The 24,015-nt window shown below is 42.9% G+C and overlaps 1 protein-coding gene across 1 annotated transcript; it reads right to left on the reverse strand.

The window, feature by feature from the left end:
• Window positions 1-5,070: 5,070 nt before the first annotated feature.
• Window positions 5,071-13,769, reverse strand: CAV2 (caveolin 2). Its single transcript, XM_072344457.1, has 3 exons — window positions 13,531-13,769; window positions 13,260-13,447; window positions 5,071-6,589 (listed from the first exon to the last, which is right to left on the reverse strand). Exons 1-3 carry the CDS (start codon window positions 13,675-13,677, stop codon window positions 6,439-6,441), a joined length of 486 nt encoding a protein of 161 aa, XP_072200558.1. The 5' UTR covers window positions 13,678-13,769; the 3' UTR covers window positions 5,071-6,438.
• Window positions 13,770-24,015: the final 10,246 nt, after the last annotated feature.

Genomic DNA, 24,015 nt, shown 5'->3' on the forward strand with positions numbered 1-24,015 from the left:
CATGGTCCAAGGCACAGCTGCAATGGCACTACAAACCCCAGGCTACATTCAGCTCTTTTTTTAACACTTATTTCATTTTTAATTTTTGCAGCCATTATTTTTTTCCTAGTAAATCAGAGCGTGGCATGAGATCTACAACATGAACAAGAAAGCAGGTGTCTTAGTATGATGCCACCAAGCACAGAATTGCAGCAGGAGTAGAACAGCCTTAATGCGGTGTATTCAGCTTTGGCAATTCCACAGAGAAGTGCCCTCAAACAGGCCATTGGTTGCGATGATGAAGGCTCTGTTAGTGTAAATAAATGCACATGTTGGGGATGCAGTCCCTGTAGTTCTGATATGGCCAACAAACGTTTCATACCTAGTCAATACGCTCTCTTGCACGTACATCACAGTATCATAGAATGCCTTGGGCTTCAAGGGACCTTAAAGCCCACCCAGCTCCAACCCCCTGCCATGTGCAGGACTGCCACCCCACAGCTCAGGCTGCCCACAGCCCCATCCAGCCTGGCCTTGAGAACCTCAGCAATGGGGCACCCACAGCTGCTCTGGGAAGCTGTGCCAGCGCCTCACTGCCCTCTGAGTAAAGTATTTCCATTGAATATCTAACCTAAATCTTCCCTCTTGTAGTTTACAGCCATTCCCCTTGTCCTATCGCTATCAGCCCCCATAAAAGTTAGTCCCCTCAAGTACTGAGAGGAAGATCTTGACCCGTTTATTCAGTATTACTGCATGTCTCAAGGATGACTAAAAATAGGAAATTTATTGGTTAATTTGAAACAGTAATGATTCCTGGAATGGTTTCTGCAGAACTTCAACACCCTTTGGAAGAAGTTTCTGAATCATAGAACACTGCTACAGTTGAAAAGATACTGGGAGCAAATTGATAGACTTCATGAGATGAATCCCAGCAGAGGAGTGAAGGAGCTCTGCAAAGAGGTGTGATGCTGTACAGAGGAGCAGGATAGCTCATGTGGAAAGGGCATAGCAAAGGCTTGCAGGAACCTTCTGGAAGCACAAAGCCTGTGCTCCCCTCCTACCTGCTGTGAATGGATTATTCAGGAGTGGTTTAAAATTGACACAGATCTCAGACACCCAACTGGCCTTGTAAATGCCGCCCAAGCTTCTTCTCACTGAGCTCTGCTGCACTGTTGGCAGCCCAGGGCAGCTGCTGAACAGAATTATGTGGTAACTAGCTGGCCACCTCGCTGCCCTTCTTTTTCCATCACACCAACTCTACATATTTCAAGTCTAATTTTAAAACCATTTTATTCTCCAAAGCTTTGCTTTAACTCAGCTTGCAGATCTTGGAATTGCCTTAATTGAGAGCTGACTGTAAACACGGAGCCACGTGTGTGCGAGGTGGGAGCAGCTCTTCTGATATAGAGAAGAAAAGCCTCGGTACTGGCAGGAAACGTATCTTCCAAACAGCAAAAATTGGATTGGAAAAAATTCCTCAAAAAATACTGTCAGAAAATGAGTCACAAGGCTGAACTAAATGTGTATGGCTGCTCACTGCGTGTCTTTGTCTGGTATCAAACACTGCCTCTCACTCCACTCCTCCCCGTAAAGTTGTGTAATTATTCCAATTATGGTCTCTGCGATGCTCCTGATACTTGCATGACAATGCTGGAGAGATTGGAATCAGATCAGCTAAGAATCTGTATTCTTTATGTACAGCTGCTGCAGCAGCGAGGCTGTCAGATAACAGCCTGCCCACGAGCAGCCTTCCTTACGCGGCATGCTTCAAAACCTAAGGCTTAGGAGGGGAAAATCACTGTGGTTTTAGTGTCTTCTGTTCAGCTGCTGAAGTGCATCCTTTTATGTGCATTTTTGGATGGTTTGCTGGCTGAAGGCCTGAGCTGCCAGAGCTGTTGGTAGCGAGCTTTTATCAGCTCTGAATACAGTGCTTACCCTGCTGCGTGATAACAGGCACTGCGATGGGCTTAAAGCACTGAACATTGCTTTCCTCGTTCCACGACGTACAGACTATCAGTCTCAGAGGACTCACGACAGTCATTGTCCCCACTCTGGAGGCTATCCATGGTTTAAATTACAACTCACTGAATCAGAGATTTTTTGCTGATGTGGGTGCCCTTGTCTCAGTTCTATACCAGAATATAGGACTGTCTCTCTTGAATGCTTTTTTGTTACTTGGCCGGTTCATTCCTTGTGTCAGAGGAGACATTTGCTCAGGAGAGATGGTGAGCTGCCCTCACGTTCCTTTCTTCTCATAACCTCTAGCTATGAGTGATTCCCTTTTAAATGGAGATGCTGCTGCCACAGCACATTTCACAACAGCCTGAGGGCTAGAAGTGTAATCTGACAACTGAGAGACCCAAGATGATCAGTTTTTTCTCTCTGAGATGTGTTAATGCATTTGGACTCCTGGGAAAGCATATTTTGGGAAGTGCCCCACTCTGCCGACATGCAGTCAGTCTATTTTCAGGTGACCAGGGCATTCTCTTCCTTTACTTTTGGATTCTGATTGGGCTTGGATGTGAGTAAGATGCCAAGTTGCTCAAACAAGGGCAGTTCTAGGCATGAACTGTAGGTACTGAGGGAAGGTTACATGAAAGGGAGGTGCCTTCTGAGTTTAAACATGTTCCTAGCTGGGTGGCATCTGGGCAGGGATTACAGTTTTGGATTAAACACCTGACTATCAATCCTGTGTTAGTTATATATTTCTTTTATTATAGCTAGTTCCTGTAGGTCTCAATTGAGGTAGCTTGTAACCACTTGGTTGGTGCAGAAAATAGATTGAAAGCCTTAATTCTGTCAGCTGAAGGTTAAGTTTTCCAGACCTTGAGCAGTTTGGGTCACTCTTTTCTCAACCCTTTTCAATATCATGTTCCTGGTCAGTATTGAGCTGGGCCATGAATGCTGTTTGGTGCCAACACTATTCTGTGCCATTCAGCCAGTTCTAGCAAGTTATTAACTGTGTTGTGTAGAAACAGCAATCTGAGAACCAGTCCCTCTTGTAGGACTCAAGCACCCCCTCCCTGAGGCTTATATAAGATATGATTTTTTGTCACTGAGATCATAGAATTACAGAATCATAAAACGGTTTGGGTTGGAAGGGACCTTAAAAACCATCTCATTCCAACCCTGTGCCATGGGCAGGTTGCCACCCCCCAGCTCAGGCTGCCCACAGCCCCATCCAACCTGGCCTTGAGCACCTCCAGGGATGGGGCACCCACAGCTTCTCTGGGCAGCTGTGTCAGCACCTCAACACCCTCTGATTAAGGAATTTCCTCCTAACATCTAAACTAGGAGACTATAAGAGATGTAGGTGGAGAAGAGCCTGTTCTGCTGCTTAGATACTTAGATTGCTTCCATAGGCCTGCACAATTTTTAGAGGAAACGATTCTTTTTTAATGCAGCAGAGGCAAGGACCCAGGCCAAGACAAACATTTTGCATTAATCATTGCAGAAACTCTTCTCAGGAGGATGATTCAGAGCCGGAACCTATCCTAGCTCTTCTGGATTGCTTCTACAGAAGACTTTCTTTTTGTTGAAATAAGCTTTGGAAGATCAGTGTCACTTGGTTAAAAATAGCCTTAATAATTCACCCCTCAGTTGTAAATCCCTGCATGAAAAAAGCACCTCAGTTTTTAATGCATAACTGGCAGCTGTGTGTGCTCACTGCAAGTCTTCATGAACACAGTGTGCTAACAGACAACGCCAGCAGAATCCAGAATTTCATTGTGTTCCATATTCATTTGCTTGAAAAAAAACATGTTTTTATCCATGTATTTTTAAAAGGGAGTCAATGAAGCTTAACAACCCTAGTTTTATCTCTGCAGGTGGGGGAAAGATCACACCCTGTAAAAATAAAGGGCTTACCATTCTTTGGCTCCCATTAAATGTGAATGTGTGGTCTGAGGTCCCAGAGCTGCAGGGATGTTCTGAACTTTTCAGTGTATGTCAGGTTGAGCTTTCTGGGTAGGTGGAGAAGGGCACTCATTTACTAAGATCTCAAAGTTTCTGTTAAGAATTGGTGCCAGTTTTTGTGGTATGAACAAGTAGGGTGTGGAAAGGTAGGATACAAATATCCAAGTTCTACAGTCAGACGAGAAGGACCTTAGGAAAATGTTCTCACTATGAGGCAGGTTGGATTTCCCTGTGAGTTAAAGAAGAAATAGCCCATGAAGATAAATGGGGTTATTTCTGTCTGTTTTCCCCTTTTCCCTCTTATCTGTACATTGCTTTTCTGGTGCCAGCTGGTATCATCTGTCCACGTTTCAAAACAATTAGCAATGAATTTAAAGAATGGATCCTAAATCTACAAACACAGTTTAGAGCCAGCACCCATTCAGTTCCTGTTGCACATGGATGTTATCAGTTATGGCAGATCTTTGTCATATGCCACAACTTTCACATCCTGAAGTCCCTGACTGCTGGAATCCAGCGCTGTCTGGGGTACATGCACTAAAACAGAACCAGTTAATGACAAAGAGAAAGGCTCAAATCAAAAGAACTCAGGAAATCATTCTCCTTTATTCTCTGTGGTAGCAACAGCTGGATGGCTTCAGTAAGCTACTGAGTGTGTATGTCCAGTAGTATCTAACCTAAATGGCTCCACTTTTCCTTAATCTCAAGGTTGGATGTACACCTGAGGTCTCTCATATCTCAGCCTTCTGTAGGCCTCCTTTTAGACCACTGAACTAGTACTGATTTAAGGCACATTGTTGGTTAATTCATTCATTATATGGATTTGTGTGTGTTAGCCAGCTTCTGTAGGCCAATGAGGAAGGAAATTCTGCAGCTCATTTGTAAATATAGCATGCACCCTTAAGAGGAATTAAGCTTTATGCTGGATACAGCCTAAATTCTGCACCAAAAGACCTGCATCAGAGACACATTCTGTCTGGGTGTAATTGGACACAAAGAGATGCATAATTTTCCTCTATAAGCTAAATACAGTGGATAATAGCGGAGCAGTAGTGATGCTTATCCACTTCTTTTCCCTCCCTCACACCCTGGAAGTATTCCACTCTATTCAGCATTTTAAGAGTTGCTGTTTATTTTAAAGAGGAAAAACCTGGAAAAATAAAGTTGACAACTGGAAAAAGCCAATACTTTATTATTTTATTTTATACCCTTTTTGATAAGAAATCTGCGACGCCATTTTAGAAAATAAAATTCTAAATCATACAACCATTTACAATGGCAGGAAAAAGAGCAGCACAAACCCATTAGAAAGCTAATGTAACTTCAGTGTACCTCTGCATATGTTCTGTTACTCAGGTTTACAAGCTGTATTAAGTGCTTTGTTACAGGTTAGGCTTTAAAGTAGTAATAAACAACACGGAGAGTCAAGTCAGTAGAGGAGGAGTTAGACAAGGATACCAATTACACCCACTTGACTTATTTAAGAGCTTGTTACTCAGTTAAAGTGCCAGCATAGCATCCATCATTTCAAATATCACAATGTCCGCACAGGTTATACACAGAAATAGGCAGGGTTGCATTTACTACTGCCCATTTTTAATTAAAAAAAACCAAAAAACCACTTCTCATAAACAGGTATTTCCAGCTCTTTTGCACAGTCTTGTGTTAAAAAATCTTATACTCTTTTCTTTTGCACACGACTGTATGTACTGGATATCCTGCAATTGCACAGCAATGCTTAAAAAATCTGCATAATTTATACACTGACATTTTAGTTTGTCATTTGTTTTTTTGCAGTTTCTCACTCTCGCTGCCTAGTAAGTTTGTTAAGAGTTCAAATACTACAGAAATAATGCTTCAAAGAAAGCTCACCAGGTGCCATTTACAAAGGTACAAAATATACAGCAAAGTTAACCTCTTATTAAATAAAATATACAGAGTAGCTGATATTCCAAATCATTAGGTAACACCTTATTTTAAGGGATAACCTTCTAGGGAGCTTCTTCCCCACTGCAGGAGAATTATGGAAGAGTTAACTTCTCTGTATGCTTATGCATCTTGCCCTTCATTTTAAACGCAGATAATAATGGACTGAGTCTATCGTTCAGCATAACGAGGGCCAAAAATGATCCTTGTAGGAATTGCAGTAAAATCGATGTAAAAACCTAAAGATCATTCTCACCCAAAGTATCCCAGCCTACCAATTTAAATATTTCCTGTAATGATGCCAATCATTATCACAATGGTGGCAATTAAACCTTTAAGAGATTTTTTCTGTAATCCAGCAATCAACGTACCATTAAAATAAAGTGTTGCCAACATACTCCACATTTATTCTGCTGTTAAAATAGTTAGATATGAAAACTGCCTACTTAGTCTTAAACTCATTCCCTGAAAATAAAAGAGTTTTAGAATAATAGCATGTTCCCACTTAACCAGCCATTATCATCTTAACAGGTTGGAATGAATGTTAAGTGCCTGCATGTTACATTAGAAAGAGGTATAAAACCATCTACAATTACAGCAGTGTTGCAACCCTGACAGTTACTCTTGATCCAGACGTATATTAACCATAGCAAAGCATCGGCCTATGCTATGAAAGAACGGTGCGACAAAAACATCTGTCATGCTCTTCCATATGGTTTGCACTGAAGGCAGGACCATGAGACAGGTTCTCACAAAAGGCATCACAATCCTGTAAAAGAGCAAATGGAAGATCTGTGAGATTACTGCTGCCATAGCATAGGGCAACCGAGTGAAGAAAAGTGCTCACATAATGGAAAAGGAAGGTGATGTTATTACTCTAAGTATCTTAAACAAGACTATTTTTGGAATCTTGCACTCTTTCTCCATTGATTTTGTTCACTCACACGCATGACGTACATGGTCTCTGTTTGGGCTCACTTGTGTGCAACAGCTCGTCAGTCCTTGTCATGTCTCTGCTTCTTCCTATCTGGCAACACTGAGCTAACTTTTGGCCATGCCTGCGATAGGGATGAACTTTCACTGTTCTCTCCTAGTGCTGGAGGTGATGCTGCAATTTGTGGTTAAGGACAGGTCCCTGAAGGAGCCAGGAGTGGGGGTCTTTAGGGCTTGACAGAAACCACAGACTCCCCAGTCTGATCACCTGGGAACAGAGCTCTTTGTGATCCCATCAGGGCATTCTTGTGTCCCCTGCTCTGATGTCTTTTCAGGTGTTTCTTTTCTGTCTCTCTTGCACACACGCTCGCACACTTTGCCATTCATACTTCGTTCCTTCCAATTGAAGACAACTGTTAAAGTTGTTACAATAATGCAGAAACAGTAGAGCAATACTGAATTACATTTAATTGCTGTAGCACAGAGACAGGCCAGACCTCCGATATATGGCAGCTTGTTGATACTGTGAAGCGTTTCACTTATGAGTGCATAACAAAAAAGCAGAACAAGGTCAAAACTCTTGTTTAGGGAAAAGATCTTTTCATCCCCTTGCATACTTGACAGAGTCATGCTTTCAGTCTGCTGAGCACACTAATCATCCATGTGCGCTCACCATATGTCCAGACTCCAAAGCAATGTCATTACTGGTGGCTTAAGCTAAGCTCACTGACAGCAGAAGGGAGCCAGGCGTGCACATACAGCTGGCGCACCAGGGCTGCCACATGCAAGTGTGACCACACCAGCACATAATACAGGCTATTCTCCTTCCTTAATCACTTCCTGGCCCAAACTGTTGGCCACTTCACTAAGCTGTGTGTTCTTACTTGGGTGCAAACAAATTACATGTTTACATAACATATGTAATACTGAAGTCACATTAGAACAAGGTTTTCAAAGATCTCTGCACCATATGTGATGCATTTATTACCTACATGAGGCAGGAGAAGCTACAGATCCACTTGATAATGGATCCAGTTTGTTGTTGCATTCAATATTTAAGATCCTGGTCTTGCTTCCACAAAATTCAGCTGCAGAACTCCCATTGACTTTGGTTGGAAGTACTATGCAAAACATTTATTATTTTGTCACAGCTCTGAAAAACATCTAAGTAAATATTGTGTATTTCCAGTGAGTACTACTCCGAATAGCAGGGTAGAAAAACAAACAAACAACTGTTGCATTAAACAAAAACTAAAGCTTTGATACCTGAAGAGTAAAAATGAATTATTTTCAATGTAGAACTGGATTCTCTGCTTTAATCGTACAGTGTAAGTTGCATGCTACCACGTCTGTGCTGCACGCCAAGCTAACCCAGACGGATTTAAACAAGAATAGCTTTTCTAAAGCCTTCTCTTTCTTTGTCTGTGTTGAAATAGCTAGTAAAACACACAGCACATAGAGTTGTGAGTGCTACTGGAACGCGGTATCTGTAGTATTAAACTGAACTCTGTAAACTGCATGTTTATTAATCGCTTATAGTATCACTGTATATAGAATAGATAACGTACTGAAAATAAAATAAGAACTTCATGATAAAGTTGATAAACATCAGTAATGCAAAGGGAAAAAAACTTCTCTAACCAACACAGGAAAACTCCAGAACTGGCTACGCAGCTTGTGTTCACCCATTTTCCATTGCATTTAGCTTGTAAACTGCTACTGCTGCTCCTTTGCTACCATCTAAATTTAATTAGGCCTGCTTTTCTTCCTTCCTTCCTTCCTTCCTTCCTTCCTTCCTTCCTTCCTTCCTTCCTTCCTTCCTTCCTTCCTTCCTTCCTTCCTTCCTTCCTTCCTTCCTTCCTTCCTTCCTTCCTTCCTTCCTTCCTTCCTTCCTTCCTTCCTTCCTTCCTTCCTTCCTTCCTTCCTCCTCCTTCCTCCCTTCCTCCCTTCCTCCCTTCCTCCCTCCCTTCCTCCCTTCCTCCCTTCCTCCCTCCCTTCCTCCCTTTCTCTCTTTCTTTCTCTTTCTTTCTTTCTTTCTCTTTCTTTCTTTCTCTCTCTCTCTCTCTCTTTCTTTCTTTCTTTCTTTCTTTCTTTCTTTCTTTCTTTCTTTCTTTCTTTCTTTCTTTCTTTCTTTCTTTCTTTCTTTCTTTCTTTCTTTCTTTCTTTCTTTCTTTCTTTCTTTCTTTCTTTCTTTCTTTCTTTCTTTCTTTCTTTCTTTCTTTCTTTCTTTTTCCCCAATCTAGCTCTTTTCTATTGGATCATCCATAAACAGGAGCACACAAACTACAACCTAAGCAAACAACACGTTACGCAAAAGCTTCGCAGCAAGTTGCAGTGAATCACCAGGAGTTCATTAAGGAAGGCTGAGAAAACAGCCATCCTACTACATGCTACTTCTATAGAGACCATCCACACGCACCGCAGCTCAGCATCTTTCAATGATGTTATATAAATATAAGATCGCTTTGGTAATCTTTTTACGCATTACCCATATTTATGTTACACTGCAGACAAAAAACAATGGAATGCAAGTAGCTTTCAATTTGAAAATAAAAGTCAGTCTTAGTTTTTCCTTACTTTTAAAACATGCCCATCCAAAGGATATCAACAGTTACTGCAATTTCGGAGCTACTCGCGGTAGAGCGGTAGAGCACTGAAAAATAAAGCTTTTCTGAATTTGATATCTAAGCTGAAGCATAATCAGAGCATTTCAACTACTCATATAACCTGTCTTTTGATCCTACTGTATGTATATGTCATAAAATATCCATTCTTGTACAAATGATTCACCTCCTTTGGGAGCTGTTGACCTGAAAAGAGCAGATTGCCCCCTTTCTTCCCCCCTATGCTTATTTCTTTTCCTTTTGTTCAAGGTATGCCTTCTACTATTTAATATGCATCATCCTATCTCATGTTTGTTCACATTACTTTTTTTCTGCTAATCCCTAATGGAACACTGTTAACAACCAAAACACAACTTGATACGATACAACGTAATACAACTCAATTCTTATTCATAAGGGTATTTCTGAGGAGGAAATTCAGCTTTTCATGGAGCTGGACAATGTGCTTGCAGTAATCATTCACTACTTTATAGTGCAGAAACACATCTCCTGAAGTTTTTCAGAGCGGAATCTCAGACAAATCCCAATGACATTTTTCAAATACTAAACCATCCAGTAATTAAACTACCCAGTTCCAGGCTTGCATGTGCACTACATCATGATTTTGTCTTACACAGCACTACAGTATAAGCAAATACTGTAAGCAGCCTGCTAAATATGAGGTAGCAGTTTCAGAGCTTCTTGTAAAGCCCCACTAACTGTTGGGCTACTTATGAGCAAAGAGAGAACCACTGGAGCTTTCCACGACCCACACACAGCACACAAAGCACAATAAAACCAGGCATTTCATAGCTCAGGACTCAGGTAGACTGGAAAAGACAGAACTGCAAAAAGAAGCAAGACAACCCCCACCTATCCCCTTTTCAGAGGACAAGGGTACATACCAAGACAACACCAGACTATGCGGCGTCCCTTTGTGGCACATCAGTGCTGTAACTTCTTTTGATTTCAGATTTGATTTCAGTAGGTAGATTTTTGGCATCGAATATGATAGCAAAAAGTCATGTAACTGGAGTTGCAGAGAAAGAGTTTAGGAGATGATGCACATTCAAACCTGCTTCTCTGTGTGTATGCCTCTGGTTACCTCCAAGCGCTGTGAATGGAAGCTCATGTTATGAGGAGCTTTGAGTATCTGCTACTCAAGCTGATGAGAAGAGCTCAAAGCTGAATGACTCCTTGTACTTCAGAGCTCTTCTCCAACCTAAAGTTACAGATTCTCAAACAATGCATCAATTCTCAGAATAAACATATAATGGGACATTTTAAAGATAAGACTACAAAAAAAGTGTATGTGAAATTCAAGAGGTTGCCAGCGTGTGGCTGGGAACAAGAATTAGTCTCTGGATCAACCACAGAGATAATGATTTTGCATGGGCTGCCTGGCAAACCAGCAATGCTCTGCTCATACTAAAAAATCAATAATGTTAGCAGCCTCAGTCTAGGGACATGTTTAAAAGGTTGTTCAGATATTCACAGATAGTTGTTAAAGTTGGCCTTACAACTGAATGTATTGGCCGCAGTAAAAATGACAGCCATCACTATGAGAGAAGCAGCTTTCCTTGAAGTAGCTTGTATGAAGGTCATGCTAGCTACCACAGCTTCAGTATCTTTTGCCAGGCAGTGTAAACCTGGATTTTAGCTCAAGCAATATAAGAACAGAATCAAATAATTCATTTTTAATAGGTTGCAATAAAAACTGAAGTTTTCTTTTTGCTTTCCACAGGCCTCATGTGCTCACTTCCCTTATTAGTGCTCTTCTTTTTTTTCTGGTGAAAGACAGCATTCACTTCAAGACACAGTGGGTGCAAGTCATGAAGTGTCCTTGGAGCATGAGGAATGCTGTCAGACTTCAGTGAATTTTTAGCATGTTGACAAGACTGCAACGTGTGTGTGACAACCAAGAGAGCTTCGTTCCCTGGGACTTCCAAGTGTTGTTGAAACAGTTTCTAATTTATTCTTAGGAAAGGCTCCCCTGCAACTGATCAACATCAGCATCTCAGTGGTTTGGATGCTGCCAACGAGGCACAGACTCTGATAAGCCCTCCTGTAGACAGCCATGTGGGAGGGAGTGCCCAGAGCTTTCCCATGACGTTTAAACAGCTGAAGACAGAATTATAATGGAATTCCCATCCCTGCAGCCACAAAACAAGGAGGAGATATTTTTACAAACCCAACAGGCTTACATGGGAGCCAGTGTTTAGGGTCTCTTTGATGCCTCTGGCATCAGTTGCTCTTGTGCTATCCTCCCAAACACATACACTTTGAATTCCTTAATCCCAAGAAATATGGAACACCGGGAGCTGCAGAAATAAGTCAGTATAACCACAGTGTGCTCAAACATTGCATTGGAACAAATCCAGGCTGTGTTTGTGAGATGACCAGACTGTGCTGTGCTACCAACTGTAGCACTGGGTAGGGTCCATGGGGACGCAGACAGCACTCCTGTGCTATGTGACTCCCTCACACCCATCCAGGTGCAAGACCAAAATGAAGGATCAACTCCATCCTGACAGGCATAGAAAGTCAGTTGCTGAGGAGACAAGTAAGTGTGTTTGCAGAAAGTCAAGGGAAACTTTTCAAAATCAAGTGCCACGTTCTCTCAGTTCTATTTCAGATGTACTGGGAACCACAGTTCCCAACAGAGTCACTGGGGACTACTTGCACAAATAGAAATTGACCTCTGAGTCCTGTTCAGTGGAACTCGTGTCCACATATCCAGCCTGTGAAATTCAGATATAAGATCATTCTGCGGCATTAAATGATTGCATTCTGAACAAACTGATCATCAGTGAACTCTTCCAGACATTTCACTATAGGAAATCTATATGTCCACCATATCCTTTTGCAGTTCTGGTACAGTACAGCACAGTGACCACTGGCTGATATGAAAGTCTAGGCCCATTATAAAATGCCCATAATAATTTGAGGCCCAGCAAAGTAGCGGCTCTAAATTATATTGCAGCTTCCTCCTGCAAACTCTGCATGCTCCAAAATTTAAGTTAGTTGTGTTCTGAAGCAGCTCACAACAATGCCATCAACCCAAATTTCCATTCTCCTTCTGAAAACTGAAATCTGCAACCGAAAGACTGCAATCAGGGGTTCAAACAACCAATGTATTTTTATTGAGTTTGTTTCCCAGTTTCTGGATAGCATTTTGTTTTCCTTACTGACCACTTCATTATACCAATACTACTCAAGGCAAATGAAGCTTAGGTCAAAACTTATGTATATGGAAAATCCTGGTTTGCAAGAATGACACTGATGACACGCATTCATGCTTCCTTCTGCAGCCTGATGGATTTTCCTTCCTCAACATCATTCTTTTCCCTGCCTTTCTTCCTTCTCCATCAACTGTCTCTCTGGGCTCGCAATATTTCACCAGTAGTTTCTGTATAAGGTACACCAGCTTTGCTGCTGTATTTGTCTGTGAACCATAGCCATGGCTTTCAGGAGCTCAGGGGGGGTTCTCTGCACCGCACCTGCAGATGGCCGTGCACCTGCTGTGAGCCAGTGACAGCTGACTTGGTGACAGTAGCAAAAAAAGACTGAGCTGGACCCCCTGAAGCCTTTCAATTGAAGCACAAGTGTTTTAACAACGTCTGTACTCTGCTTTACAAAAACAAGCCATCATTAGCCAAGCAAGGTGCCCCACGAACACTAACGCTCTGCCCCTAGGAGCACACCCAGACAGGAAAGCTGCTAAGATCAGAGTGTGGACTTGAATTACGGTCAAAACGCAGTTTTAATTCCTCTCCCGTTAGCACCCCAGCAGGCAGCACACGCAGAGCTGCCCTCAGGCCCTCACGGCGGCGGCGGCCATCGGGGCACCGGGGCGGCAGAGCAGAACCCCCGCCCACCGGCCCGCGCCGCTCACACACTCACCAGATGTGCAGGCAGCTGAGCACCGCGAAGACGATCCCCAACACCAGGGCCAGCGGGACGGCGAGCAGCAGGCTCAGCAGCTTGTACAGCACGTACTTGCTGAGTTCGAACAGCGCGTGGCTGCAGATCCACACCTTGTCGAAGGAGTGGGTGAGTTCGGGCTCGGCGATCACGTCCTCGAAGCCCAGCTGGAAGAGCGAACAGCCCCGACGGCCGTCAGCCGCTGCCCGGCCCCGGCCCCGCCGCCTCCCCCCACCGCCCCGCCCGGCACCTGGAGATGGGCGTTCATCCCGCGGGGGTCCCGCTCCAGCGCGTCCTCCGAGCACTTCTCCGCTTCGGACAGCTCGGGGCCGCCCGGCGGGAAGTTGTCGTCGTCCATGAAGATGCGGGTGTCCGCCTTCTCCGTCTCCAGCCCCATAGCGCTGCCCGGCGCTGCCCGGCTCCCGCCCTGCCCCGTCCGCCGCCCCCGGCACCGCGGCCTTGCCGGGCTGGGGCGGAGCGGCGCGGGGAGGCCCGGCCACGCCCCGCAGGGCCGCACCGAGGCCTGCGCTGGGATCGGCGCCCGGCATCCGGAGGGACGGCGGCCCTGAGGCGGGCGCAGCGCGGGGCGGGGGGCGCGACGCGTGCCGGCCTTCCGCAGCGCTCCCCGTCCGGGGTCGGTGATGTGCGGTGCCGCGCTGTGGGCTCGCACGAGACTGGGTTGTGCTGTGCGGCAGCGGGCGTGCGTGGCACGGGACGGCAGAGAACGGGCAAAGCTGAGGCGTGAGACGTGCTGGTCGTGTCTGCTACCCGCAGCCAGCCCAGGGTGAACGGGACAGGAGCAGCCCACCACGGCTGCCGTGCCCAGCGTGCATCTGTAACTTGCCTTACACTTGGTATTCCTCAAACCGCCTGTCTATCCCACAGCAAAGTCACGCATCCATCATTACAAGCTGTTGTGTCCTCTCAGGGGGTTGGCTGCAGCTTGTGCAGTTTACATGGTTTAAGCCTAAGAATGCCCTATAAGAGCAGACAGATTCCTGTAAGGGCTGCTGGGGGCATTGACAGTGCTGATGTACGCACTGAGCTCAGGGGCGATCAGGAGCTCATTCCTCAGTAGGCACAATCTCTGAAGTGTCATTGCTAATCAATGATCAAGACTTCTTGAATTAAAACAAATCCAGCACTGGTAGTTTTCTTTATTACTTACCACTGCATTAAATTAGGAGCGGCCTTAAGCTGAGAGGAGCGCACAGGAAAGTGATACAAAAATAACTGCAAGGTTTGGGTAGGAAATCACCTAACACAATGCTCTGCACCGCGCTGCATTGTTCTTGACCGGATAACTTCTGAAGAAGTGCTTCACAACTCTGCCTAACTCCCGGTGATACTTTTTTTCTCCCCTGCTGATGAGTTTGGAGATCCCGGTGTCACGTAAATAGTTTATATCCAGCAGTCTGGCTGTGGCTCATTAGCTTTAAAGGCTCACAAGCAGTTTACAATTGGTTTAAATACAAGCAAAGAAACAGAATGATGACTCAGGATATACTTTTGAGCTTCATTTCTAGCTCTCAGTTCCTCTTTTTTTTTCTTCAGTGAGTGGGAGGAACAAAAAGGCCAGTTGACAGGCTCGAGGTTCAGATACCCTTCAGGATCCTTCTGTCCAGCAATTACTTTTCTAACTTCTGGGTGTGGGAGCTGCTGCTCCAGCTTTACCACAGCCCGAGGGCAGTCACTGGGCTTCTGGTGGCTGCTTGTGTTGGATACAGAAATTTGGGTTTGGTGCTGCTGAAAAGCGAGGTGGGGGCAACCAGCAGAGTGTCCCAAGCTAACCCTTTGGTTACTGAGGTCAGCCTGTTCTCCTTAACGTCAAGGACTGTTGCCTTCTTCCTTACCAGACAAATAGATTGGTGTGCTTGTGCTGCTCCTGAACACATCTGCCCTGTTCCCACCCCCTCCTGTGATTCACTCCACCAACCTGCTGAAACAGTGAGCCTGTAGCTCCACATGCTCAGATCCAGGTTTGCTAAAAGGTAAGCGGTAGTTCTTCATGCAAGATGACCCAAATCACAACTTGTCACTGGAGAGAGGCCTTGGAGTATCAGCCACCTTTACACAACAACAAGGACTGCACTTTCTTGTTAGTGTCCATCTGGTTCTGAGATCCATTAGTGTAAGAGCTGAGAAATGATGTCTGTCAAGAGAGCACTGTGGAAAACGAAGATTTTTCCTCAATGATCTCTGAGGATTGAAGGATTTGAAATAAAGTGGTGATGCAATTGCTCCTGGAATAATGATATTTTTAGGGAAAAACCTGTTTAAAAGCAATAAATGTTGAAGGCCGTAAAGATCCTGGGATATTGGTTTTTTGTGAACCTTTTAAAATATGCTGTTTTCAGTAACAGGCAGGTGTTTTTTTGGATATGAGTTGTATATGAATTGTCAAATGGGGTTGATGGTAAAACACAAGCAGTGCCAAGCTGTGATCCTTGGTTTCTTTGGCAAGCATGAAGAATGCAGCAAGGCATGTGTGATGCTCAGGAAAGGAGATGTTTCCTAGCTCTCCCCTCTGGTCTATTTACTCTCATCAGGGCTGCCAGTCTCAGCTTTCTGCCAGCATGACAGTAGGAAGTACTAACACTGGAGTATAGAGCACTGACTGCAAGCAGGCTGGAAATTGGTCCCTGAATATCTTCTCCAGTCTTATATAATGCTCTGTAACATCCTTGGGACATGTTTTTTTTCTCTCCAGTCTTTGCGGAGATTGGCCCAGGTTAGTTCTTTAAGATACCATCATATAGTGAGGAAGTAAACTGTACCTCCATTTTCTAAGCATTCCACATTTTGCTGCTCTATTTTTTAACAAGAAGGAGAAAGGTAAAATTATTCTTTATTACAACCTCTTTGTATTAGAATACTAAGAACTTACTGTAGTATAGGCTGTGCAAGCACTTAATCGTAGTCTCTTGAAGAGCTTGAAATCAGAAGCACGAGCCCAGAGGTGTCTGATAGATGCAGACACACAGATGGGGCATCCTGGGAAACAAGCAAGGTTGTGTCAGGAGCAGTAGTTTTATTACCATGAGCTTATACACATTGTTGAAAAGGGAGTCCTAAGAACTGTTTTGGAGAAGGGTTATGAAGAAGCACCGTGGATGTTCATGGCAATTCCTCTAAGGCAGTGAAGTGCAGCAGAAGGGGAAATGTGTTGGTTCACACACAGCTTTTTGGAAGAAGAAAGTTCTCATCCAAAAAGTTTCCACATCTATCAGTGGCAAAGAATGGGTTAAGTCGGTTACATTTAGCATCTAACCAGAGTGTCATTTTATTGCAAAATGTCAAGTCAGTTCAACCTTTGTTTTATAAGGATGTTCCTGTTTAAACTTTGAGCATGACTTTGATTATTGTAGTGTTTTATATACAAATAGAGACTATCTTTCCTGAACATGGCAAGGATGTCAGTTATATGGCTTTTGGCAAAAGCTTACACGGTTATACTTTGCATTTCAGAAAGTTCTCCGGTCTTTGCAACAAGACCCTGAATAATGTCCAATTGGATCTTAGCTAGTCTGTCCTGCTTGTCTGGTTGAGTTCAGTTTTCAGCCTGCTTTCTGCCTCTTTCCTTTTTCTTTCCCCTTTTAAAAGTATGTATTTCTTACCTCATCTAAAACGACTGTGTCATGCTTATCGTATAGCACTTTACATTTTCAAGGCTAAAGGACAAGAAATGATGTTAGTTTCTCCTGTAAATCTCATTGGACTTTCACCCAAAGTGTGCTTTGAGTAAGGCATTTTCTTTTCAAAGTCAGTACTGAAAATCTTAAGAATTTCTAAGTAGCTGTGAGAAGAGTCTCCTATTTTAACATCTTTATGACGTGTCTGGGGAATTTTTGCTACTACTGCTTCACAGATGGGCTAATGGGACACAGAATATCGTTTGGGTTCTGAGTATTTAGTGAACATTGCAAGTGAGGTGTGAGCAGAGAGGCTGCAGCCCTCAGCTGAACGCAAGGCAAGAGTGGGAGGGAGAGGAAGCTGAACAGCTGAGACTTTTCAGCCCCTTTTCAACCCATTTACCTAAGTTTTCTTCTGAGAAATGTGTTTAGACTATGGAGTCTAAATCCACATGAAGGAAGCAGGTGTAGTGAAGAAATCTGGGTAGCATTCGGGGATGTGCGAGATGAGTTAAAACGGTGTATCTCAGAGCTTAAAGGTGTGGATTAGAATCTAATTATATATATATATTTTAAATTTCAGAGTAGGTAGATTTCATATTCAGATTTGATACAGATGGAGAGGTTCAAGCTGAAAACTCCATCACGTTGTCTTGATTTAGCTATTTCTTCAGGTATATATGTATGTGTATGTATATGTATTTACTGTATTTTGAAATGTATGCATAAGAAAAACTGGTGGGAGACTTTCACCCAAAATAGCTGTGTTATCCATATGGTAGTTTGCCACCCCTGAACCAGCATCTCTTGACTTGTTGCAAGGAAAAGGAGAAGTAGGTCCTGACCTTGTGTAGCGGCTCTCTTGCTCTCAGTTGCTTTTCTTGTAGTTTTCTTCCCCATGGAGTGCAAATTTTGCTGCCTTCAGCGATCAATCAATATAAACAAATGGAAGCCACAGATAAACATTTATATTTATTTTGCCAAATTCTATCCTACTCTGCTGAATTTAAGCCAAAAGCTTCTATGAAGACAGTTTGTGTATATGTCAGGGTGAAAGCTGCTTACAGAACCCGAGTAGAGATGATGTGATAAATGTGTTCGGGTCAAAAACTGGTTGGAAAAATGATTTTAGGATTTTCTGAAAATCTTTCAGCCAAACCAGGCTGGAGACAATAAAGATATTTATAATAACTTTCAGCATAGCCTCTGATGTCTAATATGAGTAGGGAAGAAAGCAAGTGCTCCCATGAGGGCTCCCCAGTTACTGTCTTGCTGATTTACCAGTTAGTGCTCAAATCCGCTCTAGAGTGGAGGTGAGAGAGTTTGCTGCTCTACGATAACAGTGGGGATTCAGTTTTGTGAGGAGATGGAAAGCTTGGGGAATAGCAGAGGGAGCAGAGCTGAGGCATTTTTTAGTTGTTTCTTGTTTCATTTCTCCAATCAGTAGAACCCTTGAGATGCTTTCTGTGTGTTTTCATAATTCGTGTCTTCTTTATTCTTTTAATTATCATTATTATTACAGTTTTTTGCTTCTCACTTCACTTTATAAGTATCAGCAGAGCTGTTATTAATGTGTTGGGATATGCTACAAGGTAAAACTCACCTTGACACTCAGTGACACCCGGATCTGAATGCTGAAAAAAATGACAGTTTAGTGGGAGAGGTCCCAGGCTGGTCACCAGGGCTGACTGACATCTGATACATAGTTCAAGATTTACAGGACAGGGATTGTTACAGTACATTTTTCCTGTGTGCTTGAGTACGTTGAAGATTATAGGGAGGTATCTTAGGTGCAAAGACGGGATTTAAGGCAAGTTTGTGCTTAGTGGGCCAGCTGCATGTTGTGAAAAGTTGGGATAGGAATGTAAGGTATAGAAAGCTCTGACTGGCAGCTCATGGTGCCTGTTGGTGCTCCAAAGTTGCCACAAAAAAACTTCTCATTCAGTCTTACAGCATGGTCTTTGAACAGCTTCTGCTGAAGTGGCTTGCTAAAATATGGTAACCCTCAAAGTTTGATAGAGCATGAAACCAGAACTGAATGCTGATCAAACCTCAGAGCTTGCTCTGAAGGCCTGCTAAGTTGAAAAAGGAAAGGACTATGGAAGAAGAGATATGTAACCAGCCCTGATGATGGTGTGACTTATGGGAAGGAGCAGACAGGGATTTCTGTTTGAGCAGCCAACAGTTAAGCCACGGATTCTGGTGGAAAATCAGAAAAGGAGTAGCAGTTTGGCCATCATCTGTTGGAAACATTCGAGGTTTAGCCCTCTGTGATGCAGAGTCCTGCTCTTTTGCTTTGCTTGTTCCGCATTTGCTGAGGATTACTAAATGCTCTGGTTTAATGAGGGCTCTCATAATTGTTATTTTATGCTTCTATTAATGGACCGTTGCTTTGCAGGGTGCTAATATCTCGACGATGACTGGGAATTGCTGAGTGGTGTGCAGTCATTGATGGAGAGTCTGAAATAAATGAAAAATGAACCCTTGGAACTCTTCAGTATCTGCCACAAGCTCCGGTGCTTGGGAATTCTTTTGTTGCTGTTGTTTTAAATCTTAGTAATTTTTTTCTGAAGGTGCAGATTCCTCACCATTCAGCAGACAGATCAAATACATCTCAGAGCAGTTTATGAACGCTGTCCAGCTGAAATTTGACTCAGAAAGTGACAATGGCTCGATTTAGACTAGCACGGTTTACTTTGCATTTCTAAACCACACTTCAGCCGTTTACTGCCACTAAATTTTCCAGGTGAAAACTGAATATCTCACAACGTATGCTGAATGCTCCTTGATCTTTTCACAGGTTTCTGCTTTTCTCATACTTTGGATATGGAGGGGAAATACTGAGCGTGTTTTGCTTGAATTAGGTCATTCTCTTGTGCAGTTCTTCTGCCTTTACAAAAAAATTCTTGTGATCTGATAAACTACTTATCCTAAGAATGCATTTTTGCTCTGTTTGCAGTATGTTGATGAGACGGAACATCTCCAAGGAGTTCTCAGCAATAAATTAATTCAATCCTTGAGAAAAAGGAATTTGTTTATTTCTTTGTTTGTTTGTTGCTAAAATATAGAAAAAATAACTTTTCATCCCTATTCAGAGTTTACTTTTAGAATGGCTTAGTGGAAAACTGATGAGTTCTTCCTTTCCAAGGCATACACTTAGGGCTCACAAGGGACTTTTACTTGCACAAGGAGTGCTTCACAAACACTCCTGTTGTGTTATTTTGTTGTTGGCACTTTCCACCCCCCTTTTTCCTTACTTGTTCTCTATATTTTTATAGCGGCTTACTTGGGTGGCTGGTTTGAATCTTGACTTCTTTTGGTGAATTAATCATTAAGTCATTTTTGAGATTAAAAAAATCCTTTACAAAAAAATGTCTGCTGCTTTGGGGAGAGCAGAATTTTCAGAATATTCTGTAAAGATCGTGCAATTAAGAAAATTCTACTTTGGAAACACTGAGATGAGAGTCCGGGAGAGAAAGACTCTTATCCATTTAGGTAACTTTTTGTTGACCATGTGAGCAATTAGCATTTTTGCTAAACGCTTTGAGTCAAATTCATGTAGTTGCTCCTATTCTTGAACATACACTTGGGTTGTGTGTCTTCTCTCTGTAAGAATTCTCTAGTATCAATTGGATTTTAGATTGGTGGTTGTCCATGCAACTGCCACATGTATCTTTATCAGATATGAAAATATGTTTGTACTATATGTATGAATATATACCTATTGCAGTGTTCTGCTCTGTCCACATTGTGCCAAGGAAAGAGGACAATGAATGCAAAGCTACTTTATAGACAGAATGCACAAGAAAAAGTCTGGTGAACTCTGATTCCTCTTCAATTGGCTCCTCCAGTTGTTTGTTTTTAGTTGTTTCTTTTTTGTCCCCCCTCCAGGCTGCTCCCTTCCAATTCTACATGCTTTTTCTCTTTCTGTCTTTCAACTAACTTTTTATTAAATCCAGATGGAATAAGGAAACTTGCCTAAGTGAGTCAGCAGCACCCAGTGGGTTCAACAAATGCCAGAAGAAATGGTATGTATGTGATGCTCGCATCTTAAGATGTCCTTTGGTGTTTGTGACAGTGGTGGTAGGAGACAGCAGGGAACATTGAGTAGTTGGGTATCATTTTGTTCAGCTAGTTCTCCAAAGCTGCTTTGACCAGAGCTAAATGATCCTTAAATGAAATGCCAGCTATGTTGTCTTAATAGCACGCAGCATTGTGTACTGGAAGTGAACTAGTGAGGAATAAGGTTTTAAGAGACCTGCTGCAGACAGGTTTGAGAGAAGAAAACATTGTCAGTCCTATATTAATCCTTGTAGATCTTTTACATCTCCCATGCCTGTGAAACTGCTCAGTCTATTTTGGATGTCCAACATACTATTTTCTTCTCTTACTTAGTTACTATTGCTTCGCTCTTCCTCTTTTGCCATAAAAGTCCCTCGCTTTTTATATTTATGCCTTTCAAACTGTGCATTACTCTATCTTTTTTTTTTCTTGTCATATTGCCAAGGTCTTCAGAATCCAGTTCTATTTTAATCACTCACTATGTGTCTGTCTCTCCAGCTCTCTGGTCCTTTTTGCTATTTTCTGGATTCTTTCCATTTTCTCCCCTGGTCTTTCTGATAGTTAGATGACTATAACTGCATGTAAAATTCCTGGCAAGCACACAGAGGGTAAGCTCATACAAAGACAGATTTTCACCTTCTTTCTCTTTGACTTGATGTATTTATGAAAACAGCTCAAGGCTGTATTGTTTTGTTGCCACATTACCTTACAGACTGCGTTTAGCTTTTCTGTCTGCTATTACTATAGGCTCTCTCAGGCATTATAGCTTTAAGGTTAGTGAAAATAAATGCTTGGCCTCAGCTGCTCCTATTTATGCCAGCTGAAGGTGTGTCCGTTTTATTTTCTGTAGACTGCTTCAGTTTGTAGCTGAATATTTTGTGAGTGTATGAGTGTTTATGTCCTTTCCCTACTGCTATTTATCACTCTTCTGTTTCTTTCTTCTTTTCTACTTTACAAAGAATTCTCTATAAAGATCTCCACCCTCCAGTGAGAAACCTGGTATCCCTCTGGCTGAAACAAGTTGGCACTGCAGTTTTTCCAGCTGAACCTTTGGGAATAAGGGCAGAATGCCGAAGTGCTTAGTGACTGTGCCCAAGCTATGTATGGTAAAACAACCCTGGTGACACTCTGGATTCTAGGCCACTCCAGAGACCTAGCCCCACTGTGCCCTTTGGGACACTTTGTCCTCAACCTCAGTTTTCACTCCTTCAAAGACCAGCACACGCAGGGGGAGGCTTCTGGGGATGATCCCAGAGCTCTTCCAAGGAATCAGCTGGGAAGCATCTGTTTTGCCTCATTCCCAAACTACAGAAGCAATGGAGATGAGTATACATCTGCACATTTTTTGTGTGTGTTGATGACTATCTAGAACGTATGCTAGGCACTCTGAATCCTTTTTAATAGCAAGTTTATTAGGTTATATTGGCATATTGCACTGAGAGCATGGCAAGCCTGAGGCATTTCTTGGATTATGACTCATTCTGTTTTCCATTTCAGCAGCTCCAGGTTTATTTTGGTGCCTTGACCAAGCATTTTACATTTGTTTAACTCTTTTCATTGTAGGCTTTTTAGTTACTTCAAAAGAAGAAAAAGGGAAGCAGAAGACTGGATGAACACAGACTTTTAGGACCTTCTGACATGAGTGTGGAAGTACCTACCAGCATGAATGCCAAAAGCTGATAGATCTAGATTTTGTTTTTCTTTCTGTATGCCAGGCAAGGCATCTGAGCTTTTTGTGTTGTCTTGTCTTTACCTATGTGGCTCATTGAATCTTCATTACATGAGAATGAAGTGGTTCAGTTTCGTTAGGCTCAGGCTTGTGCAAGGCATATCAGCTAAGCCTCTGTATGTACCCAGAGTGCCACTTAAAAACCTGTTAGTATATCCTGCACAGTATGACACACATGGCTTCCAGCTATTTCATGAAAATTCAGATCATCCTGGCAGACTCTCCTTTTCTCTTGGATCTGTTTTATAGTTCACATCTTGGCGACATTGTATGAACACCCAAATTTTTTCAGACACTTTGCCCTAATTGGTAACATTGCTTCTGGACTGATTTGTAACAAGGCAAAGTCCTGTTCAGAAAGCTTGTTAGGTAGAGCCGAGGAATGCAAAAGCTGTTCTAAGTATACTCTGCCTACTGTCTGTGATGAGATGGATGCATCTTGCATCTTCATTTTGACTTTGAAAATACAGTAAGAACTCAGGCCTGAGATCATCACTGAGTTTTACTAAAGAGCACTTTATCACCTTGCTTCCTGGCTCTGCTCTTTTTCAAATGGAGATATATTTTGCCCAGTCCTTGACTTGTGGATCAAAACAGTGCTATGGGAAGCATTCATCTCCCGCTATTTCTTTTTCAACTCACTGATCACTGCCTGACCACCCGCTATTGGTGGTCTTCCCCACCTTTGGTGATCTTTGTTAACGCTGAGAGGAAAAGCTGAAGTGCAAGGTGTTGCAGAAGAACCTGCCAGTCTCCACAACGAGTACACAGGAAGATGCATAAACCTGCCCAGAACCTTGTTCTCATAGAAGCAGCAGAACAAGCTTTAAGGCAAGACATTCTGTGGATCATCTGGGAAGTGTTTTCCAAAAATGCTCAGTCTGCCTGGGAAGATCTCCTGCTAGAGGCTGGCTAGAAGGCACCTCTAAAAGTAAATGTGAATGCAATTAAAACACGAGGGCTGTGCAGTCTAACCTGTTCTCTAAAGGTGTTAGAATTTAAAAAAGGAACATTACTGTCTGTCAGATAGGATACAGATTATTCTGACATTTTTAAGGATGCCATTGTAAGACATCTTTCTGTTTGGTTCCATTCAGAGGATTATTTCCAGAGCAATGTGACATGAAAGAGCATGCATTTACAGAGGGCTGTGGAGTGCCTCTGACAGAGCACAGCCAAAGGCGATGTGATCTGGAGAAAGATGCCTCATAAATTCCACCCCTTCTCATGACCCAGCCAGCAGAGGTGTTTTGTTCAGACGCTGCTCACAGAGCAACTACCATTATGTGGGCAAGCTGGAGCAACACCAGGC

The sequence above is a fragment of the Excalfactoria chinensis genome, chromosome 1, assembly GCF_039878825.1.
Source record: "Excalfactoria chinensis isolate bCotChi1 chromosome 1, bCotChi1.hap2, whole genome shotgun sequence".
In the NCBI taxonomy this organism is placed as follows: domain Eukaryota; kingdom Metazoa; phylum Chordata; class Aves; order Galliformes; family Phasianidae; genus Excalfactoria; species Excalfactoria chinensis.